General features: G+C 41.5%; 1 protein-coding gene across 1 annotated transcript in view; it reads left to right on the top strand.

Moving 5' to 3' along the window:
- Positions 1-1,833: 1,833 nt before the first annotated feature.
- RASSF6 (Ras association domain family member 6) overlaps positions 1,834-19,653 on the top strand; it is a 44,147-nt gene continuing 26,327 nt past the window's right edge. Inside the window, exons 1-2 of the mRNA XM_032398246.1 lie at positions 1,834-1,913; positions 12,601-12,699. Of these exons, the coding sequence (XP_032254137.1) occupies positions 12,632-12,699 (68 nt within the window). The 5' untranslated portion in view covers positions 1,834-1,913; positions 12,601-12,631. The remainder of the gene's footprint in view (positions 1,914-12,600; positions 12,700-19,653) is intronic.

Raw genomic sequence — 19,653 nt, 5'->3', positions numbered from 1 at the left:
AACTTTCCGCATTGCACATGTGTAATTATGTTTTTTTTTCATATTACAAAATAAAAAATCATATATTTATAAAAGGGTAAGTACTTGAAAATAAAAGGAGTCACTGAGCCTCTAACTAAAGGTAACTAACTAGAAAGCAGAAGTCAGAATAAAGGCTTCAAGGATGCTTGTGATAAAAAAAATGCAAAACAAAGTTGCCCTGATACTGATAACAAGCAAATGAGCCCCATAGAGTGGAGACAGTGGAGGAAGAGCATAAACTTAGACAAAGAAGTTCTGGAACCTGGGGGCCACAGACACTGCAGGTCCTGTTAGTCATCATTCAAAGGTCAGTCCACACTGCAGGTGGTCCCGGGTCCAACTAATCAAGTGAACACTGACAAGTAATCCCAAGTTACACTGTCCTCATATATGAGGTTGTAGAAGCTTTGATGGTGACCTAATAAGCCCATTGGCTTGATTCTGCTCAGTTTTTTGTTTTGTTTTTTTTAAGATTTTATTTACCCATTTAACAGAGAGAGAGACAGCGAGAGCAGGAACACAAGCAGGGGGAGTGGGAGAGGTTGAAGCAGGCTTCCCGCTGAGCAGGGAGCCCGATGTGGGGCTCCATCCCAGGACCCTGGGATCATGACCTGAGCCAAAGGCAGATGCTTAACGACTGAGCCACCCAGGCGCCCCATGATTCTGCTCAGTTTATTAAAATAACCTTCCAACACGATAAAGCCAGTCACTCTTGACCCTCATGCACAAGTTAAATAGATAAACTGTCTGACCTCTTGAACATACAGAATCCTTAAAACACCATATTTATCGAACAGGTAACCTGCCAATCTATAATAATGATCAGTCTATGACTTTAACATTTGAACTCAAAAGACACCACACATCAATTCGGCTTACTGTACTCATTGTTGAAATTATATTGAATTTCTTTTGAGGGCTCTAAGGTTTACACTTGTAAAGATAACATTTTTTTTTGAATTATCAATAGTTGCTTCACATGAGAAACAGATAAATGAACAGTGATACTAAAAAGTGTGTAAGCGGGTGCGAGAGTGTGTGTGTGTGTGTGTGTGCGCGCGCGCGCACGCGCAAGCGCGCACGCAAACAAAAGCACTTTGTATTCCCACAGCCTCTGTCATTTGAGGGTCTCTAAGTCTATGGGGCCCTTTTTGAAACTGGAGGTATTGAGGAAGAGCAAAGTCCCCAAATTCAATTCAGTCAGTTAACAACTAAATTGTTATCCAATTCCTCTTTTGTACTTCATTACAATAGTTTTCAAACTTTGATGTCTACCGGATTCTTCTTTGGAGCTTATAAAAATACAGATGCCTGCAGCCTACCCCAGACCTCCTAGATCAGAGTCTCTTGGGTGCTGAGGCCCAGAGGTATGCAGGTTCAGCAAGTTACACAGTGGTTCTGGGGTGCCCTGAGATGTGAGAATCACTGCTCTGGGTGAAAAGGTGCTGGCAGGGAAAGGAGGCGGCATAAGGACAAAGGAAAGAAAATTAGACATTTCTAATTCAAAGACCACATTTTAAAAAGGAAGACGTGAATAGTGGCATTCATTCCTAGGTAGCATCATATCTTATGAACTACTCATCCGTAATCTGGATAGAGAGTAGAAGTCAGTTTTAGAGTCAGTCCAATTCCGTGGTTAATGTCCATTCACGTCTCAAGATGTGTGTCAGAGAGCAAAGGAGGGTTCCTATCAGCTGCTGCTAAGAAAGAAAGTAAACAGTCCCAACATGCACCGAGGCACAGGGAGTGGCTCAGGTTTCTAACACTTCCCTGCTCCGGCGAACAGGGGTAATAATTAACAGCTCCTTGGGCTTGATCGTGCGGAGGGGCACTGCCAGGCGCAGAGCCTCGAGCCGCCCCTCCTCCGCACTTGGCTCCGACCTCAGCGGCAGGTGAGTGAGCCCTGCCTTTTCCTGACAGTCGCAATTGGTAATTTGTGACCGAGCGCGGGGAAACAGACTCTCCGGAGCAAGTTCAGCTCAGTAACTCAGGTACAAAGGCTTCTCCTGGCCCCAGTGTGAATCACAGGTGAAAAATGGGGGTAGGGAAAAGAACCCCTTTCATCCACCCCCTGAGGTCAGGTTGAGGACAAGTTATTAGAAAGCAGAATTCATGGGCAGCCAAGTTGAGTTGTGTGCAGCCTGAAACCCGGACATGGCTTTTCCTTTTGATGGTTTCCAGAATACCCATTCCTGACCAAGGTAAGCATGTGGGGAGGAGGGAAGGGCTTGGAGGTAAGTGTGGCCACTGAAGCCCTTCTCTCCCTTTCCTCAAGGGAAATAGCTCAATGAGCGCTTTATCTGAAATTGCACTTACCCTCACCAAGTACTAGCTCCTGCGTGACAGCCCCCTTTTCTTGAATCAGCGGGCTTGAAAGTACTTTTAAGTGAGGGTTCTGCTAAACTTTTATTTATTTCCACAAAGCTACAGAGGCATATCCCCCTAAAAATTGAAGAGGATTTCTGATATTAACACTTCACTGAACAATGAATGACTATAAATAATTAAATGGGAGTCCATGAGTTAAGGATACCAGTTCTGAAGCAGGAGAGCCCTAAGTTCAAATCCTGGCTTTGCCACTTACTGGTGTGTCCCTTAGCAAGTTACTTCACCTAAGCGAGCCTCAGTTGGCATACCAAGATATGCCATTGGGGCTTTGATAGGAATTAAAGACTTATAGCAAGAATTCTGTAAGTGGTACCTCCAGTTAGCATTAAGAAATAAGCTCCACCAAAAGGGCCAGATCAGAGAGGGTGAGCTAAGCTGGGGAGACCAGACCGTGTGAAGGTGGTAAAGGTAGACTGGTTTCCGGAAAGTGGGTCTAGGATGTGAGCAGATGGCAAATGGGCAAAACATCACCTCTATGAATGGCAGTGAAATTATCTGGCTTCTTGCTACTTTTCGAACAGAGTACATAAAGTGACAAATGCAAAATTATTACTCAATCACTTTTACTTTGGAAAAGTCACATTCATATTAACTTGTTATTTCTAAACAGAAAATATAATTTTGTAGTAGGAGAGTTACACACAACCCCATATTGTGGAATGCATGACATTTAGTTTTATAAGACAGATGGCCCTTGAACAACTTTGATAAAATAGACCATGTAGTCCATGACTGTGTATTGTTTGTGTTGAAGTGTTACAGACTTTCATTTGTGTTTATGGACAAGAAACATACAAGAACGATACCGTGTTTTGTTGGTCTTTACCTCTGAACTTAAAGTATAGGGAAGTGACCTTACTTTATGAAACTTTATTTAAAGGGCACTTTTGTTAATGTTGCTGTTAGTTTTATTAATGTTGATAAATTTGAGGAGGGAACAAACTTAGAAGTTTTGACTAGCAAAGTATTCTCATTGACAACGTTTTATCTTTTCACGTCATTAATATATATTTAAATGGTTTACAGTTGATCCTAGCTTAATATCATCATTGTTTTAATGGATTCTTATTTCAAACTGCAGATTTGAAATTCTCCAGTATACTTATAATTGGATATTGACTAGATATTTGTGGATAGAATTCTAAAGCCAACCAAACTGAACTTTACTATGTTATTGTCCTATGGGGTTTTATTGTGTTTAGTGTTTATAGCTAAAAATTTATAAAATAATCTCATCCATTTAGAATAAATTACAGTATCAGTAGTCACTAACTGTTCTTCAAAGATGAAATATTCCTTTATGCTGAACAGATATGGTTGGAACTTCTTAAACCAAGTTATATAATACTTCTTAATGGTGTATGTCTACACAACAAACAGTAGCCCCAATTGAGATAAATCTACTTAACCATACCTGAGATTAATTTGAGATTAATTTATCTAACCACATAAATGTGTTAAGTCTTTGTAGTTAAATTCTCTTTTAGCATACATATATTTCTCTACTATTTCTAATGTGTATATGTTTTACGATAAACTATTAAATGCTTTGTTCCATCGAGAGAGAGATAACCAGCAATGATTAAGAAAAAATTAACTTTCCCAATTATATTGGAAATAGTGTAACACATATGTAACATGTTTTTTAAATATGTAATTCAAAGTTTCATATTTGATACTTGTTTTAACTTTTAACTTCCTAAATTAAGAAGCATCCTATACTTTTCATTGAAATAGAAATCTAACACTAACCATCAATTTACTTGTACAGATTCATTGAAGATAGGGAATTTGGGATTATTAGAGATACATGGGCTTCCTATAAAAGTTTGATTTTTATCTTGCCATTTGCAATGACATGGATGGAGCTAGAGAGTATTATGCTAAATAAAATAGGTGAGTCTGAGAAAGACAAATACCATGATTTCCCTCATGTGTGGAATTTAAGAAACAAAACAAACAAAGGAGGGCGGAGGGAGAGAGAGGCAAACCAAGAAACAGATTCTTAGCTATAGAGAACTGATGGTTACCAGAGGGGAGGTGGGTGGGGGGATGGGTTAACTAGGTGATAGGGATTAAGGAGAGCACTTGCTGTGATGAGCATCGGGTATTGTCTGGAAATGTTCAATCACTATATTGTACACCTGAAACTAATATTATACCATATATTAACTATGCTGGAATTAAATATTTTTTTTAAAAGTTTAGATTTTTAAATGTAGGTCAATCAGAAACACAACCTCTGAGAAAGAACTTCTGAGTATTCTCTCTTTGCCCTGAAGTCTAGTGTTAGAGAGGGTTAGGTTTTGTTGCAGAAATCCATCTATGTCTTTCAAAGCTATCAGATATAATGATTTCATCACTTCATAACCTCAGTTCAAGTAGCGGACAAATGCTGCTGCTTTCAGTAGTTGAATGTGAAGGTGTCTCCTTTTTAAGTGATGACAGTGCAATCTTAGTCGCCGGGATGACCGAAGGACCAATTCTCCGTCATCATCCCAGAGCCTGGCAAATGGGGCTCAAAAGCAGAAAGTGCTCCCTCTGCAGCCAACACACAAACAAGAAAAATGATTCACAGTCCCTGGGAAGTCAAGTTGAGAATTTCCTCTTGAAAACTAGATGAAGCAGAGAATCCTTGGGCTAGACCACAGCAGCAGTTCCAGAAGATGCCTTTGGCAGACTGAGCGGCTCCCTCCCAGACTGAGTGGTGGCAAGATGCCTCAAGTCCTGAGGTGGCTGCAAGCTCGAGTGCTTCTGCTACAGCTTCTGTCCCCTGAGGACGCTCTGGGGAGAATCCAGCCACGGCGTTAGTGCCCTGTCAGTACGCACTAGAATAGCAAAGGGTGACATTTCACATGGGGTTCCACTGGGACTAGCGGGAGTGACACGTCTGGGTGTTTGAGCTATATCCTGTCCGGTCCTGTCTTAAAGTCAAGCACTGTAAGACATTTTTATTTGCATCTCAAAACAAACATTTCCCAATTGCAACACATATCACTTAATAAAGTGGTAGTTTTTATATACCGGTTTCCCACTTTTACCATCTTTGTGAATGAGGCAAATTCTTTAGAAAAATGTGGAGCCAGATGTTTCCCAGAAACCACACTTCTCTGGATTCTTTTCCTGTTTTACTAAGAATTCGATAATGGGTGGAATTACCGATGTTTTTTTTCTCTCAGTTCCTTGAAGTCATATAATTGTATACAGATCTGCTCTTCTCAACTTCAAGGTTCCTGGTCAGAGCTTAGAGGAAACATCTCTATTTTGGAGCTGAATACATATTTGTAACTTTCCATTGCTTCTTCAGGCCAAAACAATATTAAAAAAAAAAACAAAAACCACATGTGTACAGCCCTGAATATAATCTTACTTCATAATTTAAATATACATTTGCTATTCCAATGTGTTATTTTCCATTCTTTATTTTTTTTAGTAACCTTTATGGTTTGTGTTATGTAAGATATGTTCATTGTGTATGATTTAGAAAGAACATATCAAATCAAGAAGAAAATAATTATCACTCATAATTTCATGGCTCACAGTTTTATGGTTAATATTTTAATATATCTCCCTATATATTGAATATATTCATTCTTTTACATATGTTTTTCCCTATATACTTGCATCCATACACTCACTCTGGGAAGTACAGAAATGAAATAAGCAATAATCCTACTCAAAAGGAACAGTTAAATTCAGTAAAGTAAAATATAGTCAGAGAGAGAATGCAGCAAATCATGAGAAAGCTGCAGATATTTCACTGGGTGAGTTCAGAGGCAGGAGAAATTCTCTTCGGCTGGGAAATCTTGGGACGTTAGCACCTGTTTTCTTTCAGTTCGTTGTGAAATTATGACTCTTTTGACACCCCATGCACCCAGTGGCCCCAGGAATAAGGGGCTGCCGATCCAGAGAGAGGCTACCCTTCTGGGACTAGCACCAGGAGCAGGCCCAGAGAGGGAGCTCATGAACCCTTTGTTAACTACACGAAGGAGTGAACCAAGTTTCCTCTCTTAAACAAGTAACCATTTAATCCATGAGAGGGCACAGGAAGGTACTTTAGGTGACTGGCCCATTTGAGTTCATCAGGGCCGGGGTTCTCCTCACATCTTCTGGCCTCCTTCTGGTAACTGGCCAGTCCAGGCAAGCTCCCGTCTAGGCAGGATACAGAGCGGGGGGAGGCCAAGCACGGATGCTCTCTGCTGGGCTCAGGTCTCAGTGAGCTGGTGCTGTCTGATCCTGCCCTTCTCAGGCTCCTGAGCTCGTCTGCCTGCTTAGACCGAGTCTCCTTTCCTTGTCTCTGCCCTTCCCCGCTGAGCCACTGAGGCCTATCTGAGCTCAGACCTACCTGGTACTTCTGGGACTATTTATTTCTCCAGGACTGGATTGCTGACCTGTCTGATTTCTTATCTCATGAGCTCTGTTCAATCTGAACAAAATGAAAAAACAAATAACCGAACTTACTGAATAATAATCTTATTTCATACACAGCCTAAGTCAATAAACTCTGGCCTCAGGACCAGAGAGCTTATATGGTTTACCCTTCCAGTTAAGTACATAGATTTGTAACAACTACCTTCCTCCTCAAGGCATAGTTTATTATGTTCTACCAAACTAATTGCGAATGTCCAACATAAGACCTCTAGGCTTCTAGAATTATCATTTTTCCTTTTTTCATAAATCCTCATCCCTGCATATCATGACCTCTGTTGTCCTTCTCTTAAGCCTTTTGAGGAAACTAGCACTGACCCTTAAATCTACCAAATCTCTATAATTTAGAAGATATTCACAAAGGTCCTACCAGGTTTTAAATTGCTATGAATCATGGTTAATGGGAGAGGGGAAACTGTTTGAACTCACAGATCTATTTCTCACCTTGATAATTAATAATCAAATGAGACTTTGATCAAATTACATTTTTACCTTTCGGATATTTGGACTGCTTATATAGTCAATATTATTTCCTGTTCAATTAGCGTATATTGCCCATGAACAAGAATTTTATCCTGTTTTTATTTTCTTCCATAAATTCCTTTTAACTTAGGCTTCCTTCCTAAGGTCAGAAAATAATGTAAGTGTTTCTGAAATCCTTTAATCACATCTGAAATCTTCTGACTTGCTTCAGCGTAGCTCACAGGTTGACAATATAATTCCACAGTAATGTTTTGGGATCTTTAATGATACCTGAGCTATTTTCTTATAAATACAAATAGGGAGTTAACCAGAAAGCTCTTGCAATGGCTTTCAGCCCATTACTGTCAATGGCACTTTGTGATTGTAAGAACCTTCCATTGGTGATTCTTCAGTTCAATATATACCCAACTTCTAGTCTCAGCAAATCTATCATGTTAACTATGAAATCAAGAAAACTTTATAACTAACAATAAATCCTTCAGGCACATCTGCAACTTTACATTTAGTCAGCCACTCAGCAAATATTAATTGAATTCCTTCCATGTTCCTGGCAAAATTCTAAGAGCTGGATGAACACAGGTAAATACAAAAAGCCCTGATCCAAAGCAGTTCGTGTTGTGCTTGGGGAGGACAGACATGGAAATAGATGAGATCCTTTCAGATGCTGTCACGTACCTACATGGAAATCATGTGGTAGTGGCTGACTGAGACTTGCTTAGGGAAAGCCTTTGAGAGAAGAGATACTTGGCCTGAGATTGGCAGGATGGGAAATAGATGTGAAAGGCTCAGGGCAGGGTGCTCCCAGGAGGAGCAACAAGTATAAATCTCTAAAATGGGAATGAGCTTAGGGAGTGACTGAAAACCAGCAAAAATCCCCAACATAGATGAAATGTAATCCATGGGGAAAATAAGGGAATGAATACTCAAGAGATTGACTGGATTTTGTGGGTCATCATAAGGAAGCTATATTTTATTCTAGTTCATTCTTGGAAGTCATTGCAAGTGTTTAATCATGGGATGATGACGTTTGTTCAGTCTTTAATCACCCTAGATGCTGTGTGCGCAATAGAATACTAGTCACAACGTGGATGCTGGGAAACTAGTCATGAGGCTGATGCAGAAATCCAGGAGAAAGATGACGATGATGACTTGGCTCAGGGTGGTAGCATTGGAAATAAAAGCTTTTGAGGTTCAGGTGACATATTGGAGGTACAGTCAGTAGGATTTACTTTTGGATTGGAATCTGGTTATAATGAAAGAGGAAAAAATAAAACTGAGTCTTAGTTATGGTGCCTAATTGAGTAAATGGGAAAGAATTGTGGAGGAGGGAATTCTGGAAACAGAAGAAAGTCTGTGGCCATGTCTTGGCCATGTTGATTGATATGGAGATGCCTGTTAGACGTTCAAGTAGAGATTAAGTAGATACCGACATGAGTCTGGGAGTCTGGAGTTCAGCAGAGAGATTGGGCTAGAGATGGATTCAGTTACCTGGGAGAAAGCGCAAACACGGAAGAAGACATAGCTGAGGATGGACTAGTAGAACCAACCAGCATCCCATGATTGTACAGAGTACTCCAGAGAGGAAACTAAAATGTTGAGACCTGTGAAACAGCAACAAAACAAAACAAAACAAAACAATAAGGCAAGTTGTTGTGGTTACTGCTTTGTCTGAAAACCTCAAGAAAAGAAAGGGTTTCAAATGCAGGAAACAATCAACCTTGTCAAATGCTGCTAAGAGGCCGAGAAAATGAGGAAAGAAAATGAACCATTTGGCAAGACATAGGCCACTGGAATGTGGGAGGGGAGGTACAGGGAGGGGCAAATTAAAAGGATAGATGGTAAATAATCGGGATCCAGGAGAAGGTAGTGTTTGGACAGTGAGGTCACCACTGGGGGATTCTCACTAGGGGGCAACAGTAACCCTTTTTGTGGGTGATTAGAATGACAAAGCCTAGGGGCAAAACTCCGGTTTTAGAAGCAAGAGCAAGGGCTGTAGAACCAAACCCCCCAGACCAAATCCTATGAATGAGTAACTGGGATTGGTTGGACTCATGGAACATGCTACGTTTTTGTCCCAAGGCAGCCTAAAACACCCATGTGACTTCTGACCTACACAGAGTGAATCTGCCTGGTTGGCTAAGCTCCGTCCCTTCCAGTGTGAGTCCTCCTTGAGACCCCCTTCCGGTGATGAGCTATCAAAGAGGATATATGCCCAACTAGACGAGCACCAGTCTTTGAGCAAGAAGATATGAGTAGGAAAAGCAGTAAGGTATAAATCAAGAACGACAGTAGAAGGTGGAAAGCAGAAAATGGCATCACAGCAGGTGCAGATAATAGGCTATGGGGAGACTTGATAAGGTCCCACTTGAGCAGAGACGAGGAAGAAGCAGAAATCTGGACCTCAGCCTCTGGTGATGAGGGCCCTCTCATGTGAGGTAACTAACTGGTGAGAAGAGACTCAGTGCTTTGAGATCCATTAGACTAGTAGGCCTGGTATTTGAGAAAAGCTTCAATTTTCAGGTTGGAAAAGTAAGTGTTGGTGGAATTGCAGAAAACCTGAATGTCAGGTTGGGAAACTTGGATGGTATTTGCTAAGAATGAGATCCCAGGAAGGTTTGTGAACAAGAAGATGATGTGATGGTCAGAATGCTAAAAGCATAAAGGGAAATTAGCCAAGCACTCAGTTTAGAGACTGTTACAATCTGCCGGGCCAGATGTGCTCATAGCTTTCAAATAGATTATATAGTTTCAAATAACGTGCTATAAGAAGACTATGCATCAGGGATTTTGTGAAAACAGCTTTCCTTTCTTTTTCCTTTTTCCTTCCTTTGGGTGATGGGGTGGGGGGAATTGCTATTCTCCTGGAGAAAGAGGACAAGCAATTCCTTCTAAACACCTTACTCCAACCAAACTAAGCTAATTTGGAAGTAAAAGGAGGAAGTCCCTCCCCCTCTTTTTTTAAATAAAAAATTAAACATTTCTCTCTAGCCTAACTTTTTATCCTGGTGATATCCCCTATGATTCTATAGGCTTGAATCAATAGTAATTAAATATTTAATTCGGCAAAACGGAATGACTAGAAAATATTATACTTAAAATCTCTGGTCACACCCTAATGCCATTTAGATGAAGACATAAAGGAGGATGTTTTTCATGTCTGACCACGGTTTCCAGAGCCTGAAGGAGACTTGAAGGATGTTACGTTACACTTAATCAACACTTGCGAGTCAGAGCTTGATTTTAGCTGCCTGGAAACTTAAAATTGTGTTTGCAGGACTGGGGCAGGGTTCAGCCAATTTGGGATGGGTGGCTGCAATAGAAGAAATGTCTTCCCTTGCACAGACTCATATAGGAGAGAACTCGTCCTAGAAATACTGTAAAAACAGACTTACCAAATTGGGCAATCCTTCCTTGCCTTGGGACAGTGATTCTGGAGTTTTTCGGTTTACATAGTGCATTTTCCTCTTTTCTGCACATCTCCAAACGTTGCCCTAGGATTTCTTCTCTACTTTAGCTATCTTGTATTCCCACGTTGACAAAACATTTCAATGATTATAAAATGTCTTTTTTGGGGATTGTAGAAGCCTTTGGGAATTTAATATCTTCTTAAAGAAAATAACACTGAATTGCTAAGGAAGCAGAAGTTCAAAACCGACTGAAAATTTTTTTCACAAGTCTCTGGAAATTCTCTTTAAAAATATGATAACAGCAAGACATCTAATATTTTTTCATAAATTTCTGGAAATTTTACTATAAAATATAAAACCAGCAAGGCTTCAGAAACATCATTCCAAGCCAGGCAAAGTTCCTTATACAGTTTCTCCTTTTTTTCCCCTCCTTTTTATACTTCTCAATAAAAAGTAACCTTCGCACCAAGAAACAGCACTTTCAAACATCCTGAGCACATCTGTGCATTTATAGAAAGATAAAACAGGAAGATAACTTCTGCATCACTAAAACCTGGTAGTATCAGAACTGTGGATAAATCGAAAAATGAAAAAAAAAATCCCTAGAGTGATTCCAAATCAAATACTAAAAATTCAGAAATCGTATTTCTAACAGGAGTTATGCCAAATTTAGCCATACTGGATACATTCATTACCAAAAGCGTAGCTAATATGGCCACCCACTGGAAAGTGATTTTCAGCACAATTTTGATCCAGGGTTTCACTTACAAATTTGCAAATCATTTGCATTTATCATGGGCCAGCATTGTGGTTTGTATCGTACTTTCTTAGAAATATCACTCTATCCTGTCTGCCTTTCTCTCTCCCTATCTCTCTATTGCATAGCTGTCCGCCTCTCAAATTCATTACCAAGAGGAAGACCGTATGTCAAGTTATATATTTCTGGTTCATTTAGTATTTTTTCATATGCCTCTTTATGCCCATTTTTCTTTAGAGATTGTTTTAATTAAATCATATGTTCCTCTTCTATTACTACTTATTTGCCTTAAATTACGTGAAGAATATAATTTTCAATATTAAATGGGAAGTATATCATGAGAGATAAAATGGATTTTTCTCAAAAGCACATATCGAGTAAGAAAAACAGAGGAAAACACCTAAACCTCTGAAAACTTATATGGGGGGAGTGGGGGCGAGAGCAAAGAACACATTATTACTTGTTCTCAAACAAGTCACTTTGTGAACAATTATGAAACGAAGGTTTAGAGGCTGCCATTTGGAAACTCACTCAAAGCAAGTTGTAGTTACAACTCTGAACTCTGAGCTTAGTTTCTTACCATTGAACATTTTGGAGGACATCTGACTTATCCTCATTTTAATTCCCTTAGATATAGAAAAAGTCTTTGAAAAGAATCTTAGAACAGACCAACTGATAGGAAATCAAAGATTTTAATCTGTATAACCTTTCTGAAATGCAAAAACAATGTTGGTGAAAAGCAAAAAGTAGAGGTCTTAAAGACATTTAGACTTTGCTTCAAATGATCTGTCCCATTACTTACAAAGTGTCAGAAATACAGGTAAGAATACCCACACCTTGCTGGGATGGTCTGAGGATTAAACACGATAACATCTATAAAGTGGCTCACATACAGAGTATAAGATCCATGGCACAGGGAAAAAAAAAAAAAGAAGGCTCTTTCCTTCCCTTCCCTCCCCAACCCAACCCTCATGCCCATGTATGAAACACTACTTAAAAATTTTCCTGAAATACGTTTACACGCTAGGGACATGACAAAGCATTTCAATTTAAGTCAGAAACTCATTTCTGAATGCATCACACGAATATACCAGTAATATTATTCTAATGTCTTAGGGTATCCTCAGATGACTTCAGAAAAGGGGAAATGAGGACTGTCATGGCTCATCAGCACTCTTCGTGGATCTTCGTTAATGAGAGGACATTCATTACCAGGTAATTATATGCCTGGATTACATGTTATGCTGCTCCATCGTCATTTGTGGATTCTGCCCTCACACCGTGTCATCCTGAGCATGATATATGACCCAAAAAATCAATAATATGAATCAACGGTGGAGACATTGAATAGGAATTTGAATAAATATGGTTAAAGACTGCTAACCCATAACCTCTCATGAACAATCACTTGTATGTCCTAAAGAGTGGTCTAATTTCACTAAATACTAAATTTCTATTTTCATAGTTGGCAGAATTCTCAGGAACAGCCTCAAGGAAACGCCTCAGGCTCCTCATAAATGATATAGCCAAAGAATTAGCCCGGGGGCCCCAAACAGGTTTTTCTCTCCTCTTCTCTCCCTCCCTCGTTCCTCAGGACACACTTCATTTTCACTGTGTCTCCCTTGATGTTAGGTTATGCAATATACGGGACATCCACAGTTGTTTTCTTGCTCACAGCAAATAGCATCTTATTATATTGGTTGGGGAACAATAGGGCAGGGACTTGAAAACTGTAAGAGTAAAGCTGAGGACTGAGTTGGCTAAGCTGGAACAGAAGCGGATGAGGAGAAAGACGACATAGTAAGAAAAAAGAAACCAAGGGGTCCTGGAACAGGACCCACGTCTCACCAGGAAGAGGAACAAAGCCAAACAAATGACAGAGGGAAATTGATGTAAATGATGCCGGATTGGGCCATAGGAAAGCAGAGAGAACAACTGTGGTCCAAAATGGAATTAGAGTCACACCTGGAGGATACATATGACTTATACAAGGTGAGAAGAAGAGTAAAGTAGAAGATAGTGGATCCATCTATTCATTCCTCAAGTACTTATTAACTGCTCCCTGTGGACAGGGATTCTTCTGGACCCTGAGCATTCAACAATGAGCCCCCCCAAAAAACCCTTAGCCTTATGGGGTTGCCTCCTAAAAGGGGGGGGGATACAGTGACTGTGTAAGATAAATGAGTAACAATATATATAATTAGATGCCGAAAGGTATGAAGAATAAAAATAAAGCAGAAAGGGAGTAATGAGGGCTAGGGGAGGACAGCAGGGAGTCATGATGTCCTTGCAGATGGCCCGGGAAGGCCTCAGTGGGGAGGTAGCATTAGAAGAAAAGTCTGGAGGAGGTGAATGAGCAGGCTGTGCAGGTAGCTGGCTGGGAGCAAAGGGGACAGCGGGGTCACAGCCCTGAGGCAGGTGCATGCCCCTAAGAGTGGAGGAAGCCAGTGTGGGGAAACGAAGCGGGAAGGACAGCAGAAGCTGAGGTTCCTGACATCATGGGCCAGAGCGTGCGGGATCTCACAGGCCGTTGTGAGACTCCAGCTTGCCCACTTATGACAGGAGAAGCCACTGAGGGATACTGAGCACATGAGTGCCTGGGTCAGTCTGGCTGTCCTGTTAGGAGCAGGCTGAAGCGGGGACAAGGATGGAAGCAGAGAAATTATCAAGGAGCTGATAGTTCAGGGTCGAGATGATGGTGCCTTGGGCCTAGGGGGCAGTAGTGGAGGTTAAAGAAAAAGGTCAGATTCTGCATATATTTTGATGGAAGAGACAATGAAACCACATTTTGGTGGGGGAGGGGGAGGGTCTGAGATTCTAGTGACCCTTATTTTGTGTCATATTTTGAATTGACCAAACTGAGGACTGATCGTTTACCTTCTGTAACCCAGAGCCCCTTTCAGGCCCCGGTATCCACTTATTAATGGGAGCTCCAGGTGGTAAAATAAAATATTGTAACATTTACACAAACACCAGACTTAAAGATAGCATTTCTCAAAATGCGGTCCATGGGCCACCCACCCCCCAATCAGACAAGTTGGTAACAATGCAGATCCCGGGTTAATCAGGTCATTCTGATGCATACTCCGGTCTAAGAACCACTGCCCGGAGGAGGAAGGGATTAACGTTTGAGAACTTCTGACCACCTGAAATAAACAAAAGCCAGGGGAAATTATAAAGAGTTGTCAGTTGTCAGAAATTATAAGAATACCACTGACCACCTGTGATATCCAACGTGTCACAAATCTACCGAACACTTCCATTCATTTATTCTCTGGACAGGGAGTCATTCAGCTCCCACTCCATACTAGGTGAGCGAGACAGAATTTACAAGCTTATGAAGGGATTTTTATTTCCCTGCACAGAAATACGTGAAAAATAATGGAAATTACTAGGAAAATAGGATCTGCTTAACGGAAATTTTGGCTTCAGCAAATTTCATGAGAGCTACATATGATCAATAAAATCAGAGGTCGTGATATTAATAGTGTAGCAGCAATATAACATTTATGTCTTACTGCTGAATGAGAATTCTCTGAGTTTAGAAATTTCCCTGGGTGAAGGGTGTTGGCAGAAGTCAGCTTCATGCTCAAATGACTAAGTTTCCAGCTGCCGTTTCATTGCCTGGGGTCATCACTGCTCTGGTGCAACACATGGTAAATATTCTAAGTGAGGTGAGTTTAAAAAAATGGTTCCATCTGGTTGCTTTCAAAGTACTTTCACTTCAGGTCCTAGGCTGAAATCAGGGCACTTTAGAGGTGAGTAAATGCCAACCGTGTACTTGAAAAGTGTTCAAATCCGGTTTAAGAATGCAGATCAGATTTCATTCTCGGAATGGTAACTTTTCTCCTACTTGGGAATCTAATACAGACCCTTGCAGCGGCAGACCACCAGGCACGTGTGCGTTCCCATCCTCAGTAAAGAGCTTTAATTAGCATGATGTAATAACGTTTAGCCGAAAGTGCGTTATTCCAAACAGTGTCTTTTTCCAAGCATATTGCCCAGGCACCCTTTGCTGAAACAAAGGAATCAGCCACCTGCACCTCTGAGCACATTCAGCACAAAGAGCCAGTGTTCTGGAGGCTGCTCCTACCTGGCCAGGAGAGCCAGAGGGCAATGTTTGCCCAGTTTCCATGGCCAGGGTCTTCTCTCGATCAGAGGAACTGGAGCAAACGCTGCGTGCCCCAGCGTGCTCTGCAGGTAGGCTTAGGAAGAGGGCACCACTCTCCTGAAGGCCACTGGACTGTCTTCAACAAAGGATGAGAGAACCCTCCCTGACATATTTATTTTAAGGAGTCAGGATATTAAAATAAATCAGGGACCAAAAGTTCGAGACCTGTTTGGGACCATCTCCTTTAAACATGAGAAATTTTTTTCTATGTGAGGATTGTTTCTAAAAATTTGTTTTAACATTTCCATTATTAGGTTTGATGACCTAATGAAAACAAAAGGAATTTTCATTATGAAAATTGGATATCATGTTAGTTACTATGTCAAAAAATGCTCAATAATGTCCCCCCAGATCCATGAAAAAGATCATTTATTAAGCTTTCTTTATATAAAATATTTTTCAATGAGCATTGACAGTCATGAAGCATACCAATATGACTGTTATTCCCAATAAAATTTACTTATTCCACATTTACCTATTTTATCACTTTGGTCAGCTAAAAAATAAGATCATCTATCTCTCCAAGATACACTGAAAATATTTCAATAGAAAATCTGATAAAATCAAAATTCAGAGATGAGAAATACATTAACTTATGGAATTTACTTGAATTTCTGGATATGTCAGTTGGTGACACTGGTGAAAGATTTTTTTTCCCCTCTAAAAATATGTCAGGGGGCACCTGGGTGGCTCAGTCCATTAAGCGCCTAACTCTTGATTTCGGCTCAGGTTGTGATCTCAGGGTCGTGAGATTGAGCCCCATGTCAGGCTCCGCACTCAGCTCAGAGTCTGCTCCAGATTCTCCCCCTCTCCCTCTGCCCCATCCTCCTGCTTGCGTGCTATCTCTCTCTCTCTCAAATAAATAAATAAAATCTTAAAAAAAACTAGGTCAGGATTTAATTTTCTATATTTTCTTCCCAAAACAATTGCTGAGAACATACCATAAGCCAGAAGTTGTACTAGAAACGAATATGGAATTTTTTTTTTTTTTTTTTGCAAAAACAGAACAAGAGATGCCTGAAGCTACAGATTTCCAATTTGAGCCTTCACCAGAATCACCTGGAGGGCTTGTTACACGAAAGATGGCAGTGCCCCATTCCCAGATTGTGACTCAGTAGGTTTGGATTGGAGTGAGCATTCCTATGTCTAAGCTCCCAGGTGGTGTAGGTTCTACTGGTCTGGGAATCACACTTTGAGAACCACAGGTCTGAAGGCCTGATAACAAACTGAGCTAAGTGTTCAGAAGGAAAGGGACCCTTTAGAGAATACGGACCTAGTCTAAGGAGGGCACGTTCCCTGAGATCTGAACAAGGAGGGGGCAAACTAGTTTAAGAGAGTGAGCGGGAGAGCATTCCTGACGTGGGGAGACTGCTTGAAATCCTTACGGCCAGAGGGAGCTCAGAGTTCCAGACAGTAAAAGTACCCAGTGTGGGTGAGGGACAGGACACAGGGAAAAGCATCTCTTAAAAAGTATGTTAGGTAAAGCAGATGCTACGGTGTGTTCTCTGTGCTCTGTATAGAGTGTGGAGTATATGGAGGATGCCCAGAAGAGAAACAAGGAGGTCACTTAATATATATCCTTTCTTTTTCTTTTAAGATTTTATTTATTTATTTGACAGAGAGAGAGAGAGCACAAGCAGGGGGAGCGGCAGGCAGAGGGAGAAAGAAAAGCAGGCTCCCCACTGAGCAGGGAACCCGATGCGGGACTCGATCCCCAGACCCTGAGCCGAAGGCAGACACTTAACGACTGAGCCACCCAGGCACCCCAATATATATCGTTTCAAATGTAAAGGAGAATCAGTGGTCAGAGTCATGGCAGTGTCACAGAAGAGCGAGGAAAGAGCCTGTGTACCAGGAAAGCTCCTGTTGTGAGCTCCTGCTCAGGGACGTGGCCAGACACTCTGGTAGCAATCCCAATGGTCTAAGAGGCTGTTGATGAATTAACAGAATAGAGAGCTCATTTCCCCATCCCTAGGGAACAGGGGGCCTCGGGCTCAGGAGACAACGTAGCCCTCCTCAGCAAGCACAAAAGCCTCCTGTGTTCGTACACAAAGGGTGTTATTTGACAGCGAGCCGTGTCTGCTCCAATCATGACCAGAGTTGCATGGCACACTTGTGTTTACTTGTCAGCTGGTTTAAAAAATGTATAAGGCTTGGATTAAACAAACCTGAAATGAAAGTTTGACACGTGGGAGAATGAGAAGCAAGATCACAGTATAAGCTACATACCCACCCAGTTGCTCCATTCCCTCATCTCTATACCCAGCCGTGCAGCAAGTCCAGCTGGCTCCCCCTCCAGAAGCCAAGCCCTTCTCCCCATCTAGTCCAAGCCCCCATTATTTCTTGCCTGCGCAACTGCGGCAGCCTCTTTATTGGGCTGCCTGCTTCCATTTCCCGTCCAGATAGCCACTGCCCCCCAGCGGCCAGGATGGCCCTTTACAGTGTGAGGCACAACATCTGCTTAAAGCCTCCGAGGTTCCTATTACAGACTCCTTACCGTAAGGGGGCTCTAAGGCCCAATGTGATCTGGCCTGGACGACCTTTAGAACCTCATCTTTAACCACTCTTCACTTCTTTCTCTCCTTCAAACATGCCAAGCTTAGTCTTGCACACAGGGCAATGCATCTCTTGCTTGGGACCCTCTCCTTGACTCTTGACTCTGCTGACTCCTTCCCATGACTGTGGTTTCAGTTCACTATGGCAGTCCTCCTGATGGCGCCCTCTGACATGTCTTCCACCGTGCATTGCATCACAGGATCCTGTTTTATTGTGCTCCCAGTATTTATCCCTGTGTCAAATTAGCCTATTTCTGATTTTGCTCTTCTGTTTTCCTCCTACAGAAAGGAAGTCCCGTCACTGCAGGGGCTTCCTTGGCTGTATACCCTGCTACCCCCAGCATCTGTTACATTGTCTGTTACACAGTAACCCCTCAAATTTTTGCTGATCATGCATGAGTATGGAAATAGCCAACCTCAGAGAACTAAATCAGGACCTTAGTGTTTTGACATGCGCTACCCTTCAATACTGTTTCACATCTAGGGGCAAAGTGATGACACCAGGGCTTCTCTTTGATGTCCATGCGGATTTCCTGGGTATCTTGGTTAAAATACAGATTTTAATTTCTAACAAGAAATTAGGAGTCACTTTATTTAAATCTTGTTGTAGACATATTAACGGCCTCCCAGAGATGGCAACATCCTAATCCCCCGAACCTGCGAATATTTCATGTTGCACGGCAAAGGAGAATTAAGATTACTCATCAACAACCTTAAAATAAATTATCTAGATGGGCCCAATGTAATCCCAAGGGTCTTTAAATATGGGAGGGGAGGAGAGTTCTGTGAGGAGAGTCTGTGTCAGAGCAAGGCTGCTGAGAATGGTCATTGCTGGCTTTGAGATGGAAAGGGGGCCAGGACCAAGGAATGAGGGCAGGCTCTGGAAATGAGAAAGCAGGGCAACAGGTAAATAGGGTCTCTGATTCACAGCCCTAACACTATTCACACATCGGTAGCTGTTCTCTCCAGAACATTCAGCTGCAACAAGAAAGGGGACTATTTCATCAAAGTGGAGGTAGTTTCAAGTCCTTACTTTGAAATAGAAATATAAAAACCGGTGCTGATTTGTGAACAGTATGAGGGCTGTGAACCAGAGACCATATGTCCCTGTGTTTCAGGCCAGAGAAGACGATTGTAGAGCAGAGATTTCCTTCCTTCTTTCTTCCCTGTCCACACACTACTCGGGCTGCCCCTAGGAATTCAGCTGTGTGTGATAACAGAAAACGGGGTCTGATATGGGAGCAGCACATTGCAGCTGCCAACTGGAATAATAGGTTGTGAATTTTTTTTAGGCTTTTTCATAAAAGTCTTTAAAAGCCTAACCCTAGAGGAAAAGGGAAGAGATGAGTATCTTCCCTCATCTGAGGTTGTTGGAAAACACGCTAGTGGGTTAAAATTTCAAATACTGAGATTTACCCTTAGAAAGGGATTCTCTTAAAAATC

Source organism: Phoca vitulina, unplaced genomic scaffold, assembly GCF_004348235.1.
Source record: "Phoca vitulina isolate PV1807 unplaced genomic scaffold, GSC_HSeal_1.0 scaffold3, whole genome shotgun sequence".
Classification (NCBI taxonomy): Eukaryota; Metazoa; Chordata; class Mammalia; order Carnivora; family Phocidae; genus Phoca; species Phoca vitulina.
Note: the sequence above shows the minus strand (reverse complement) of the source record. Positions and strands in the feature narration are given on the sequence as shown.